This window comes from Staurois parvus, unplaced genomic scaffold (assembly GCF_062004578.1).
Source record: "Staurois parvus isolate SC_StPar_1 unplaced genomic scaffold, SC_StPar_1.0 ptg000626l, whole genome shotgun sequence".
Classification (NCBI taxonomy): domain Eukaryota; kingdom Metazoa; phylum Chordata; class Amphibia; order Anura; family Ranidae; genus Staurois; species Staurois parvus.
Window position 1 is genome coordinate 566,260 of NW_028318422.1, and position 14,917 is coordinate 581,176.

General features: G+C 37.6%; 1 protein-coding gene across 1 annotated transcript in view; it reads right to left on the reverse strand.

The window, feature by feature from the left end:
• Nucleotides 1-934: 934 nt before the first annotated feature.
• LOC149449359 (reticulon-4 receptor-like) overlaps nucleotides 935-14,917 on the reverse strand; it is a 258,679-nt gene continuing 244,696 nt past the window's right edge. Inside the window, exon 3 of the mRNA XM_089693344.1 lies at nucleotides 935-2,868. Within this exon, the coding sequence (XP_089549470.1) occupies nucleotides 1,463-2,868 (1,406 nt within the window). The 3' untranslated portion in view covers nucleotides 935-1,462. The remainder of the gene's footprint in view (nucleotides 2,869-14,917) is intronic.

A 14,917-nucleotide genomic window follows, 5' to 3' on the forward strand; every position in this document is an offset into this window, starting at 1 on the left:
TAATTTAGTCAAAATTGATTGCAAGGTGAATGCAACATATTATTAACAAAATTGGAGCAATACTTGTATTTAATGGCCCAAAAGATGTGCATTAGGTACATTTAGGGGAGTGTTTATAAAATATTTGTTGGACAAGTGTCAGCTGACCTATGATTTTCATCTCCATCTAATGATCAAAATGTGGTACATTTTTCTACAATACCTCAATCCAAAAACAGACTGCATTTGGTCACTAGATGGAGCTGATGATCATAGGAAGTTTTAGTATCAGAGAAAATACAGGGGAACATTTGTGCAGCCTTGATGCATGCTTATGACATTTGTGCAATGAATGTTTTATAAATAGACCTGTTAGAATTTGTAATTTTTTATAATACTGTTTTTGTAATGATTGTTTTTGGTTTGAGATTGAACACTAGTTCCCCCAAATTTTAGCAGTTTTCTGATGTTTATTTGGGTTCATATTTCCAGATTGGACCAGGATTCCCTGCATGTACTGCATGTATTGCAGTGAAAAAAATGGATAGCTATACAATTATATTGCACTGGCAAAAATGTATCTTTTCTGGACATTTAACAGGAAGCTGCAATGCATGTTGATTGTTTATTTCAGAAACTACCCTAACTTTGTGTCACATACCCCAAATTTAAAACACTTGAAGAAAAATAAATTGAAAGTTAGCCAGTCAAACAGTTTAGATGAAATTAGGAAAGTAACTGACTGCTAAAGGCCTTTCTTCATTTTTCCTTTTTCTTTAAATTATTACATTCAAAACCAGGAGAACTGAAAACCAGCGATAGGACCCCAACATTTTTAGCTGCTTCCCCACCACAGGGAAAATAAATATAGGTGCAATTCTAATATATTTAGAAGTGTCAAGGACTCCTCAAATTAAAACAATGTCCTTTTTATACTGAAATAAAACTTGGCACAGAAAAAAAAGAACAGATTTATTTTTTACTTAATTCGGCACAGTTAAAATAAAATGCATATCTATATGTGTATACATGGAGAATGTTTAAGTAAATGGATAGCATTCTTCAACAAATACTACCCAGTAACATAATGACAGAAATAATTACAATAAACTCTAAGTCATAAACAGAGCAGACAACAGCATTTTCTTTGCAATGTACATTTTGAATCATTTTTAAGTACAACTTTAAATACAAATAAAGGCTAAACATTCAGGTTTAGCATTTCTTTTCAATCTTTAAAGGAACATATCCTTAAATATATGAGGAATAAAGCAATATTTTTGCACTTTCTGCACTCTTAAGTACACAACCATAAAAAAATAACCAATTACCTTTTGTGAAGCTATTTGTTTATGCACATTTTTGTATATAGTAGCAACGATTTATTAAGGTCACTCATAGTCTTTCTTTGAAACTGCCTTAAACCAAAAATATTTATATATATATAGAGAGAGAGAGAAAGAGAGAAAGTGTGATAGAGAGCTTAAAAGTGCATCTGGTGGATGAAAATCAGAGTTACATATAGAAGATCCATGGTGTGCAAATTCGGTAATCCAGAGTTGGTTCCCGGTTGGTACATTCGACACTGTGATTTTGACTTAACTTTTTTTGAGCAGGGAATCCTCTTTTTGTTTGGGACGGTGGAAGGTTCAACTGAATCAAAAACATTATTTTGATTCAACTTAGTTAAAGAGTTATCTACTTTGCTTGTGAATGTTCCAAAAGGGGAGTAATTAATAGGCTTATATGTTTTGTTTTTTTTAGGGTCAGCATTACCAATGATTTTTGTCTTTGAAATATTTTCTTTGTCTTTGACTGGGATATTTGGCAAGACTCTGCTCGTATGAGAAGATGGGCCAGACTTAGCATTTGTTCCAGTAATTAGGGATTTATCGACTGGAGGTTGACAGCAGCTGTCTGCAATCTCTTCGCCCTTGACTCCAAATAGGCCTGTTCTCATTTGATGGAAAGAAGTATTGGCACATCCATCAAGATCTGTGATGACTAGTTTTTTAAGGTCCTTCCCAGCAAGGTTTGGTGGAACATAACACTCCAGCTCTGATGATGAGCCTTTGAATGCTTTCAACCAGTTCCACAGGGATTTAGCTCTGCAGTCACAGATCCACTGGTTTGCATTTAAACGTAGATATTGAAGGGAGACTAAAGGTGACAGTATTTCTCCCTTGAGAATGGTTAAGTTGTTACTAAACAAGTAGAGAGTTGTTACTTTCTTAAGATCATGAAAAGTTCTGCGATGGACATAATCCAGCCTGTTTTGATGAACCAGTAATCTGTCTAAATTTATGAGGCCACTAAATACATTTTCAGATAGGGTACTGAGTTTGTTACCATGAAGAAATAAGTAAGTGAGGTTCCCCAGATCCACAAATGTTTCATCATGCAAGAAATAAAGGTTGTTATCATGAAGATAGAGGTACTGCAAAGAGAAAAGGCCTTGGAAGATTCCAAGAGGTAAGTCCTGCAGACCACAGCGATTGAGGTGTAAAGTATGTAAGTGAACAAGACCTCGAAATGTGAGCGGAGCGACAGATCTGAGGTTATAGTTGTCACTCATGTCTAGTTCTTCCAGTTTTGTTAATCCATAAAGTGCTCCAGACTCTATATGACTGATATTGTTTGAATGGATCCATAGAATAGTAAGGTTCTGGCAGGAGGTGAAGCTAGTTGCCCTTACAAATGTTATTTTGTTATTGTGAAGAAAAATACGCTGAGTCTGTGTTGGAATGTATAAAGGGATGGCAGTCAGTCTTTGCTGTGAACAACTGAAGGTGATTTTCGGTTCATTGTAGCATAGGCAGGATTCCGGGCAACATTCCACTTTAAATATGTAGATTATGCAGCAAGTAATGAGTAAGAGCAGCTTAGCGCCTGGAAAAGAAATGATAGAAATGTGTTAATGTACTTAATCTTAATCTATTGTTCATACTTCTATATAGATTATGATAGCATTTGCAAATTAAGTTACTATATTATTGTGCATTCTTGAGTAGTGCAAAGGTTTTTAGGTATTTTCAGAATATCATTTACTACTTGGTTAAAAGGGTCACTTTACCTCTGCTACATAAAGTATCTAGTCCTGAATAAAACAGTAAAATAATCAATCTTATATTTTTTGTTTAGCTTTGTATTTGTTTGATATACAGTATATTTAAAGGCATTTAAAATTGTTGCTGTGCCCTACCAGAAAATGTAATTTGATTATTGGCATGTCAATAATTAACTAACCAATGTTTAATCCGGACACTTTCACCCCCTTCCAGTCCAGGCCAATTTTCAGCTTTCAGTGCAATTGCACTTTGAATGCCAATTGGCGGGCATGCAACACTATACCCATATGAAATTTTTAGCATTTTTTGAGACAAATAAAACTTTCTTTTCGGGCTCTATAATCACTACTGGGATTTTTTATTTTTTTGCTATATAAATGAAAAAGACCAAAAATTTGGAAAAAAAAGTGTTTTTCTTATAAAATTTTGCAAATAAATAATCTTTCTGCATAAATTTTGGCCAAAATGTGTTCAGCTATTTTTTTTATTTAAAAAATAAAAAAAACCCAAATTAGTTTACAAAGAAAAATATTAGAATTTTTCAAATTTTATTTCACATTTTTATTTTATTTTTGTTTTTTTTTACATACTCTCACCCTAGCAGTACAGTGTCACCATAGTACTACTTGTAGGGGGTGATGAATTTTTTTTTTTTTTTACACTGATTGCTTTTATACCCACAACGGCTGTAAAAACAATAATTTTTCTTTCTCACTGGCTGCATTCCTGCAGCCATTGAGAAATACTGTTAGAGCTGTGATTGGCTGTTGTGAATAGCCTTGTACCATGTGACCTCTGTGATCATTCACAGATTTCACAAGTAGTAAACAATGATGTCAGGAAGTGACATCTTGTTTGCTACTGTTCATGTGATCACTGATTGGCCAATCAGTGATCACATGAATCTGGACCTCACACAGAGGTTCCGTACAGTGATCTGTGTTCATCTGTGGACACAGTGGGCACAGATCACGGTGTTGCGCGCTCCCAGGGGGTGCGCACAAGCAATGAATGCAGGGGATGTTTAGAAATGTCACCCCACATCGGCAGTGCTCCCATCCGGCTGTTTATCGGCATGGGCCTGATGGGAAGAGGTTAAGTATACACAGCATTAAAATTGTCTTCACATGTCCTACATGACAGCAAGCGGAATTTGAACATTATCAATTGGGCACAGTGGAAAATTTAAGACCATAAGTGCTTTATACAGAGGAGATGATCAGAATAATGGATTAATCAGAAACATTTATGGAGATGCTCCTAGAATCATATTTTGCAGTGGCTTAAAATGTTAAAATGCCATTTATACCATTAGACCATGCCTTAATCCAGCCATAGATGGATAGAATATCGGCCAGTTTAGCAGAGATTGAATCAACAATGACAGTGCTGATAACCATGCCCTTGCAACATCTTCTCATCCTACTGTAGTACAAGCCGGTCCAGCCTACATGAAGTTGACAACACTGATCTGTATTCAGGATCAGTGCAGTAGCAATATCATCCAATCACAGGAAGCTACATAAGGTCGACTTTAATGCCAGGATCATAAGGTACTTGTGAGAATTTGCAAAGGTATGACAGTAAGCAGCACTTTCTTTTTGTAATTGGAGGTCATAGTTCTACATTCAGAGTAAACTACAATGTAATATACCTAACACAGCAGTGATACAAACAACTGCATTCAACTGGAAATTTAGACAGAAGCTACTTATCTTACAAGTATTGTTTTTAACATCAAACCAATACAAACACACAGAGAACATGTAATTTTTTTTTTTTTGCAGAGAATGCTCTGGTTGATGGTTATCTCATTGGCCTTCCCTTTCCAAAATTGGAATGCCTTTTTATTGTTTGCTTTATGACTATTGCTTATTTTGTGGGTAACTTGGACTGTTCTGTATTCTCATTACATTCTATAATGCCAATAATACTCAAAAATATTTTAATTGTAGTAATACTATTAAAACTGGGAAAAAGAAAAATAGATGTGTAAGTGTAGAATCAGCCCATGGTTACTAATCTCTTTTCATCCTTTATTCTCTGGAAAAAATGAAACAAAGAATATGATATGTAAATAGGGGCAACATCACAACTTTTGTTCTAATCCTCTTTTCTCTAGTTTTAAAATCCAAAAATGTACCCTTTTTTTACCTTGTCAGTAAAACTTGCCACATTGAGATCTCTTTTTGTTGTGGTACAGCAAGATATTTGAGTTATCTACTGTATGTATGTATGTATGTAACATGCTTGCAATTTCATCCAGAGCTAGTCAGCCTCAGACTAGCAATGCCCTACTAAACTAATGGAGCTATGAAAACTGTTAAAAAAATGTGTTTCTCACAACAAATTGAATGGCTAAAGTAAAACACATCACTTTACTACCAGTTTTCAGACATTAATACTCTAGGGAATTAAAAAAATGATTACTGCAGTTGTACAGGTTTTCACTTCTTACAATAAATAATAATATATAAATAATATAATAAATATCTTTAACGAATGATATAACTGTGAGATTCAATAAGGTGTCTAGTAGGAAGAGCAGAAAATGTCAATAAAATAAGATAAAATAGAGCCTCTCACTAAGTAAGATCCATTTCAAGTGAAACAATAACAGATCCACACCTTTGTGAAATTTATGTTTGTGAACAGAAAATTGTGATTATGCAATTATCACAATATACAATTATTAATGCAGGTAAAACACAGCTTATGGGTCTCTAATAGATTTTTCAGCAGTGTGTTTACCTTTCAAAGTTTTTCACACTGCTAAAGCTAAACTGCAGTTTTAATTTAAAAAATGCAAAAATTAAAACTCAACTGCTCTGCAGTAGTGAAAAGAATTGCAGCTCAAAATGCAATAGTCACTTTCTCCTAGATGATGTACCCATCAGACTTACTGCTCTGCTTCCAGTACAGGCCCTAGTCCAGGTTGAATGATGCTCAGCATCATTCAACCCACTTTCTGTGAGCCCAGGACATCAAGAAAATGCTCTCTGGGCTGCGTCATCAAGCCACTAGGGCAGGGGCGTATTTACCACAAGGCAAACAAGGCATTTGCTTAGGGCGGCAATTTTCGGGGGGCAGCACACAGGAAGAAAGGGCACATGCCGCACATGGACCAGGTGGGATCTGAAAGAGACTGCAGGCTGCTTGATGGTGTATGCAGAGTCTGACTCTTGTTTCCAGGGATATCTGGAGCTGTGAAGGCGAGTGTCTTTTTCTCTTCCTGGGAAGGGGGGGTGGAGGTGGTTGTATGTTAGTGGAAGGCTCTCTCAGGTGGGGGTTGGGGGTAATGTTTGTTGGTCAAAGTCAGGCTCTCTCCACGGTGGGGGGGGGGAAGTTGAGGGTAAGATTGGTGGTGTTGGTTGATGCCAGGCTCTCTCCCCTGGGGTGGGGGGGACTCCAATTTTTTTGTTGCCCAGGGCAGCACAAAACCAAAATACACCACTGCACCAGGGTTTACAGGAGAATGTTCCAGGAAACAGTGCCATGTTTTTAGTCTTTAGGAAAATTAGGATCAATGATGTCACACAAGGAGGAAGTGGACTTGTGATGCCACACAACCAGACCAAGGACCTTTGGAAAAAGGAATGCATATGAATTAAGAAAAAAATGGCTGCCAAAAATGGGATGCTAATCTAGTATCTTCCGAGAAACTGTATGCTGGTGTATATAAAGAGGGCCTCCGCTAGCTAATTTTATATATAGTCAGGTGATGGGTTTAACAATGTTTTCTTGCATTCAAAACTCTAGGTCCAGACAGGAGTGGCTACTAAAGGGTCAACACACTAACTGAAATATGAACAAATTTTCTGATAAAATGTGCCTTTACCATTATATTCAAGAAATTATTTTCATTGGCCAATTTGTTTAATATCTCATCCTACTATACCAGCTCCAAACATGGGGACAATGAGTGGTGTGGAGACAGAAAAAAACAGAGTGGTGGTACTGTTCCTGATGTTTTCTCACTATTTTCAAAAGCAGGATACAGTTCAGGATCCAAGAGGCATAGTGATAATACCATTGTCTCACATTGCCTGGGATAAATTCTTCCTCTTTTGCTAGAAACAGTCCTCTTTGCACCAAATTAATTCTTCATACACATATCAAATCTGCTAATGCTTCATACACATGTTAAATGTGGATTCTGGTGAGCATTGCAAGTGCTATGACCAGATAGAGTGTAAGGGTACTCTTTGACAAGGGCCGCACAGTATCATAAAGGACTCCATCTACCACCTCTGCCTGTGTTTGATGCTGCAGGTTTATTTTAGTATTAACAGTCCATTTGTCAAGCTTTTGAGGGGCTACACCCTTCTTCAAAGTCCAAGAGAAATTGTTCCCGTTGACCTGTGTTTTCCTTATAATCCAAATAGCCAACTGCTTCTTCATGTAACTATAGACAGTATCTTCCATTCTGCATAGGTAATTATAGCTGTATCAGTGTACTTACCCATATGGAAGAAAAATATTTTTGAAATATACTTTTGAAAAATTCTTCCTAAATATATTGACATATTTTTGAAATGCTACAATTTTAGCCATATTCAATATATTTCAATATATATATATATATATATATATATATATATATATACTGCATGTTGAGATGTGTTTCTTCTATTACAAAATATATGAAAAATATTTTTGAAAATATATATTTTTTAAATATATTCTTCAGATTTTTATTTAACATATAAAAAAGTAATTTTAACATTTTTTTTACATATATTTGTAAATGCATTCCACTAGATTTGTATTTTTAAAGACATACAGTATATTTGAAATGTATTTTTAAAAATATTTTTCATATATCTTGTAATAAAAATGAATTTCAACATGCAGTATATATATATATATATATATATATATATATTGAAATATATTGAATGTGGGCAAAATTGTAGCATTTCAAATATATGTCAATATATTTGGGAAGAATATTTTTAAAATATATTTCAAATATATTTTTCTTCCATATGGGTACAGGTATACCAGCAAAGTTGAATAATGTATGTGATCCTTTTTATTGACTTCAACATTTCATTTTGTAGGAAATGTTTCCAGGGGTCCAGTACTGCTTGGACCAAAAAGAACTGGGTAGACCCCAAAAGCATGTCCTGAATTTTAATTGTTAGTGCATATAATAAAAAAGTATCATGCACAATACTGAAATGTGCACTTATATGGATAAACCACTTACATGTGCTGCAGGTCAAGTCATTTTGATTCTTTCTAACCTAATAATATGCAGATGTTATTCATACAAAGGTTTAGTTTTCAATTTAAAGAATATGTAATTCCAGTATTTCGTATTTCTGATATGTGGCTGCTGTACCATGTACTTGTATGAAAAAGTTCCTTTTGTATAACTTCCTTTGTGTGAAATCCCTGGTGTTCCTGACAGTCAATCCCTTTGCTTTCCTATTAAAAACTGACCACACTAGGCTGGAGTACACATCATGGTCAGTTCTCTAGCTGACCTTCTCCTCTTATGCAGCTGAATACAGAGGGAATGTGATCACTTATAAAAAAAGGGAAAATGTATTTATACTTTTTTGTCTATTTTTTTATATCTATACACAAATGTTTTGCTTGTTAAACTATTTTAAACGTAATGGGCTGTTTTACAAGGTGAGGGTTTACAATCACTTTAAAGCAGAGGTAATAACACTAGAATACACTGTTCGGCAGAGGAAATTCTGGTACATGCATTTATCCATTTATAAAAATTAAATATTTTTAAAAATTTGTGAAAGTACCATAAACATATCTTCTAACATAAAGTCACATGTTTATGCTAGTCTGCTTCTATTTCAAGGCTAGAAGCTGGAAACACTACAAAGGATATAGTCACATAACAGGAGGGGATTTTTGCTGCAAAATACTTAAAAGGAATAACATGGAAGCTCAGTTCACAAGGATAAACACCAGGAAATGGTCCTTATTTAAAAAAGTGACAGTTATGTTCAGTTGAGTTCAATGAGATTTTGAGTCCCATGGCTGAAAATACAGATCCTTATCCTTGTGTAAAATGAATTTTGAAAATTACAGTCACACTGCTGAAAATAAAGATTCTTATCCGTGTGTAAAATTTCCAGCATTGAGACTACACTGTCAGTCAGCCTCTATGAAGAGTGGGAGATGTACTCATGTTACTGGAGGGGTCTATCTCCATTACACACTTTGAACTGCAGAATGACTGCCATTTTATTGTTTTGCCACCATCACGGTTTATATTAAAGGATTACTAAACCCACAACAGTAAAATCAGTCTGTATATGCAGTAAAGCATGCTTGTTATACTCACTGTTGAACCTAAGGGGTTAATCCTCTGCATTGTGTAAAAAGGCCATTTGATCCTGATTGCTCTGTTCCTCCCCTTGTTTAAGCAACCAGCTCTTATCTCCTGATAAGACAGACTGAATTTGCACATGCTCAGTTTGGTGTGTATTGCTGGAGAGGCTTTTTTTTTCTTGGGCGAGTACATGTGATCAGCACAGGGCCAGTCAGCACTGCCCAGATGGAGATCAGGGGTTTTGCATCCTCCTAGAGCAGAAAGAAAACTCCTACAAGCTTTAGCTAGTGCTTGGCTGAACACCGATAAAAGCCATAAGACTGCTCTAACCGCTGATGAGAAAAGGTATTTAGCAGTTTATATTTAGTAAAATAATTGTATTTCCACATTCTGTGTACTTTGGGAGACCAGATATAGTGAATGCAGGGTCCTGGGTTTAGTAACACTTTAAAGCGGAGTTCCACTCACTCTGTCAAAAAATAAAAGTCACCAGCTACAAAAACTGTAGCTGCTGACTTTTAAAAAACAGCCACTTACCTGTCCCTCGGTCCCACTGTGTGTCCCCCGCAGCCCGTTTCACCGGCCGTCCTGGATTCCAGGAGGCCGGCATCTTCAGTGTGAGCACCCGGCTGTGAGAGCTTGCGGCTTCACAGCCAGGTACCCACTGTGCATGCGCAAGTAGCGCTGCGCTTCATGAATGGTCCTGTAGTCTTCTGGGTCCTTATTTAAAAAAAAGTGACAGTTATGTTCAGTTGAGTTCAATGAGATTTTGAGTCCCATGGCTGAAAATACAGATCCTTATCCTGTCCCAAAAGACTACAGGGAGGGAGGACACCTTCCTAGGCGATCGGACCGGAAGTGGGAGTGGGTACCTGCCAAATTCGGGTACCTGCCAAATTCGGGTACCTGCTCCCCCCCGCCCCCCACAGGTGCCAATCCTTAATGGGGAGCTTAAAGCCGAATTTCCCATTTTGGGTGGAGCTCCACTTTAAGTATATCACCGTTTTAGGCAGTGTTTGAATAAAGAACTACTGTTTGTTCAAATATGTAGAAAAAGTCAAACATTTCCATGGAGTGTACTTAGTTTTTCACATGACTATATTTTAGATGTAGAATGTAGTTATACTAGCCCTTATCATAGTAGTATGCAAAAATAGGAATAATACTGTAGATTTCAACGATGTTGTAATAGGTTTGTAATCTGGACCCAGATGTAATGCCCGATATATGAAGACTGACTGATGCAGACCAATCCCGTAAAATTAGGCACATCGGTTAAGATATAGAATACGACAGATCAATAAAAAATGTTTTCTGTTTTAAGAATAATCCTACACAATATACTAAACATATAAAAACATAAAGAAAATAGTTTTCTCATTGAATGCATTGGTAATAGATGTGCATCACAAAGGAATAAAATCACATAAATAAATGATATAGCTGTTAATGTATCTAAGTCTTCAGACAAATCTTTCTGGTTATGTACACATTATAAAGTGTCAGCAAATACCGAAGCAGGCTGCAGTCGTATTGCCCCTGACTACTGTGAAAACTCAACGTTGTGAGATATGCTGGTACATCTTTTTTTTTCTGAACAAAAATGAAACCTGCTGCAACTTTATTTTCCCAATTATCTCTTTACCAGTATCCCCTGAGCACCAGCTCACATCCTGTGTTACAATCTTTGGTCCTGACCTACATTTTCTATGGGCTCCTTCTTTTTTTCTCTCTCTAGTTTAAACCTTGTAAAAGGAACAAGGTATTATCTTTGCAGGTTCAGCAGGGTCTCTCTACATTAGGAGGCAATCGATCACTGAGGGAGAAATGATCCGTCTTTCCTTCTTAAAACATGTTTATCTTGCACACATTTCTCCAAGGCAGAAATCAACACAAGTGATAAATAACAATACAGACTCTATAGTGATATATGGTTTATAGACCTAAGGAGTAATATCATGAAGATAGGGGAAGCAGCAGTTTGTTCTATACAAACATCCTACATTCTTGAGGGAAATATCTAGCATTTTATATGTATTTTTTATTAAGTTAAAGAAAAAAAAATTAAAAAGTAACATTCATTTTACATTTCTTAAATGAATATCTAATATTTCACATAATTGTTTCATTGTACATTTTCCTGCCAGCAGGTGGCACACTAGTCACGTTTTCATGTGCTTACCAGTCTAACCTTAAAATGGATTTTTCAGTAACCTTACTAGTCTGCGTGAATACATTTTTGATATGCCAAAAACTACAGAAACACTATCCTTTCCCAAAAAATGCCTCCTTTTATCATTAAATGCAGTCCCTGAGCTTCAGTCAAGTGACCATACAAATGATGCCCTTAACATGTCTCTCTGCTCCAGGCAGGAGTAAGCAATCCCTTACCCTAGGTTCACAACTAAGGGGTGGATTGACAACTCATTGGGCCCCCGGGCAATAGGGGATCATGGGGCCCCTGTGTCCTTGCCCAAACTCAAAATAGCCTATGAAAAATGTACCAGGGGCATCTCATGTGGCCTCCTACTGACCCCGGGCCCTCGGGCAGTGCCCGAGTTTCCAAATGGTCAGTCCGCCCCTGCTGCAGCATTTTGCAGAAACACAGTTACATAGTTAGTCTGGCTGAAAAATGACAAAAGTCCATCCAGTTCAACCATAGAAAAAAAAAAGTTACAATTCTACACTCACAGTTGATCCAGAGGAAGGCAAAAACCCCAGCAAAGCACGATCCAATTTGCTCCTGCAGGGACAAAAATTCCTTCCTGATCCCCCGAGAGGCAATCAGATATTCCCTGGACCAACTTTACCTATAAATACAGTACAGTCCATTTAACATGATTTTCTATGGGACAGGTTCACATCTCCGAGTTTTCCCCTGGAGCGTTTTTTGCAAAGGGTAAGGGACTTTTTTAACGCAAAAAGTTGCGTTTTTGTTTCTATGGACTTCAATGGAAACGCTGCAGAAAATCATGTATTGCGTTTTTGCTGCATTTTTATTGTGTTTTTGCCACATTTTTGAGGCATTTTGCGTTTTAAATCTGCCTAGCAATAAGAAAAATAGCAAAAAATTAAACCCGCCCTACACAAAAATGCAACACAAAATGGAATGCAGAAACGGCTCAAACGCAACCTGCATAGGTGTAAACATAGCCTTATGCCGGCCATACATGGGTCGAAATTCAACCACTTTTTTGGTGAAAATCGGACCTAAGAACAATCGGGTGATTTTTGCTCTGTTAGTGGGTCAATGGTACCGGCTGATTTTCGTGGTTCCTCCCCTTTTCGGTGATCGAGCATGTTGGAAAATTCGTGAAAAACGACCGATTTTCGACTCAATGATGGTCAAATCGTACGATCGTTTTTTCCGAAAAGAATATGCGCATGAGCTGTGACCTGGAAGGAACAGAAGTTTCCCCTGTTATATGGGGTGAACTTTATGACTTGGTCGGCCCATTTTCGAAATCATTGATGGCACCATCTGATTACCAAGCAAACAATGTTTTCGATTTTCGGACGAAAAATCATTCTAAATTCAACCCATGTATGGCCTGCATTAGTTTCCCTTTCCCCAGACTGCAAAATCGTAACTTTGTAGGAAGGCACAAGTTGAAAGACTACAGCAGAGACTGATTTGTGTTGGGCATTTGTGAATTGCACAGGCACCAGGATTTAGTTGAACCAGCTCAACCAAAGTGACCCTGGATGATGCTAGAACAAAATGGTGCCATCTTTCTGTAGAGAAAAGCAAAGCAAAGGCATTGTTAGTGGGGAGTACTGTGATAGGTAAAAAAATAGCTGTAAGCAAAATACTTAAAGTGGTTGTAAAGGCTGAAGGTTTTTTACCTTCAAGCATTCTATGCATGAAGATAAAAAATCTTCTGTGTGCAGCAGCTCCCCCCAGCCCCCCTAATACTTACCTGAGCCACATTGAGATCCAGCGATGTGAAGGACAGCCTCGCCTGTCCCGGGTCTCTGCCTCCTCATTGGCCGAGACAGCAAGTGGGAGCCATTGGCTTCCGCTGCTGTCAATCATACCCAGTCAGCCAGTGAGGAAAGAGAGTGGGCGGTGCCAAGCCGCAGCCACGCGTGTGAATGGACACACAGAGCAGCGGGTGCCCCATAGCAAGCTGCTTGCTGTGGGGGCACCCTACAGACAGGAGGTGCCAGGAAAGCCTGTGGGGGACCCGAGAAGAGGAGGATCCGGCCTGCTCTGTGCAAAACCACTGCATACAATAGGTAAATATAGACATGTTTGTTATTTTACAAAAAAACAAAAAAATACAAAATTAACCTTCAGAATCACTTTAAACAATACTTAGTGTGCACCCACTTAACAAATTAGAAAATATATGCATAGCCTGTATAACCAAACCAAAATTACATACACGGCTAAGGAGTGAGAGGAAGGACTTATCACCAATTGTTGTGTTCAATTAGAAATTGTCACAAAGGAAAAGCTACTACTATCAATAAACTACTTTCTCTAGAAAATCCACAATGCCTTTTAAAAAACCATTGTCATTGGTGTCCCTTACATCAACCGCTTTTGTGCTGCCCTATAGCAGAAATACTGCTACAGGGCAGCACAGGTTTGCAAAATCAAGTATATATACGTGATTTTGCAGTTCCGGGTAGGGGGCCCTACCCGTGCCGCACTGTCAATCACCGGTGATTCCCAGCTGGCACCTGGCGATCTCTGAGTATTACCGACGGGGGAGAGACCTGTATGTAAACAATACAGATCTCTCCCCTGTTAGCTGCTGCACTCTGCTTTGTATGGCTCTTCATAACACAGCCATACAAAGCAGTGTGCTTACAGTGTAAAGCATACATAACTCACACAGTAAAACAACACACAGTTAACCCTTTGATCGCCCCTGATGTTAACCCTTTCCTGCCCAGTGCCAATAGTACAGTGTCAGTGCTTTTTATTAGCACTGATCACTGTATTGGTGTCACTGGGGATGTCAGTGACACGAAAAAAAAAAAACCTCTCTAGCAATACACACCAGACTGTGCATGTGCAGAGTGACTCCACACAATATGTCTTATCAGGAGCTAAGAGGGGGACATTGGAAGAAGAGGAGGATCAGAGAAGTCAGGATCAAACTGCCTTTTTACAGAATGCAGAGGATTAACCCCTTAGGTTCCACAGTGAGTATAACAAACATGCTTTACTGCATATACAGACTGATTTTACTGTTTAGTAACACTTTCATTAAAAACACAAAGACAATTAGTCTTTGCAATCGTTTATTTAAAATTCCAATAGATGTAAAAGAGTACTGTGGAAAACGTAAGTCCCTGTGTGTCTGTGAATGCTTTGCCTGCTTGTGCCTATGTGGGACCTAATAACTGTGCAGTTCTCAACCAGGCATACAAACACTAAACCAACAGACACAGGGATTGTGGGATATATAGTTTTCTTCCCAGAAAGTGTCAGGTCTCACACTACAGACATAGGCCATACATTAACCTGTGCAGTGCCATACTGACCCAAATTGAAATTGCTGACAGAGGAATGTTAAAGATTTCCTCTATTATATGCTGTGTGTACAAG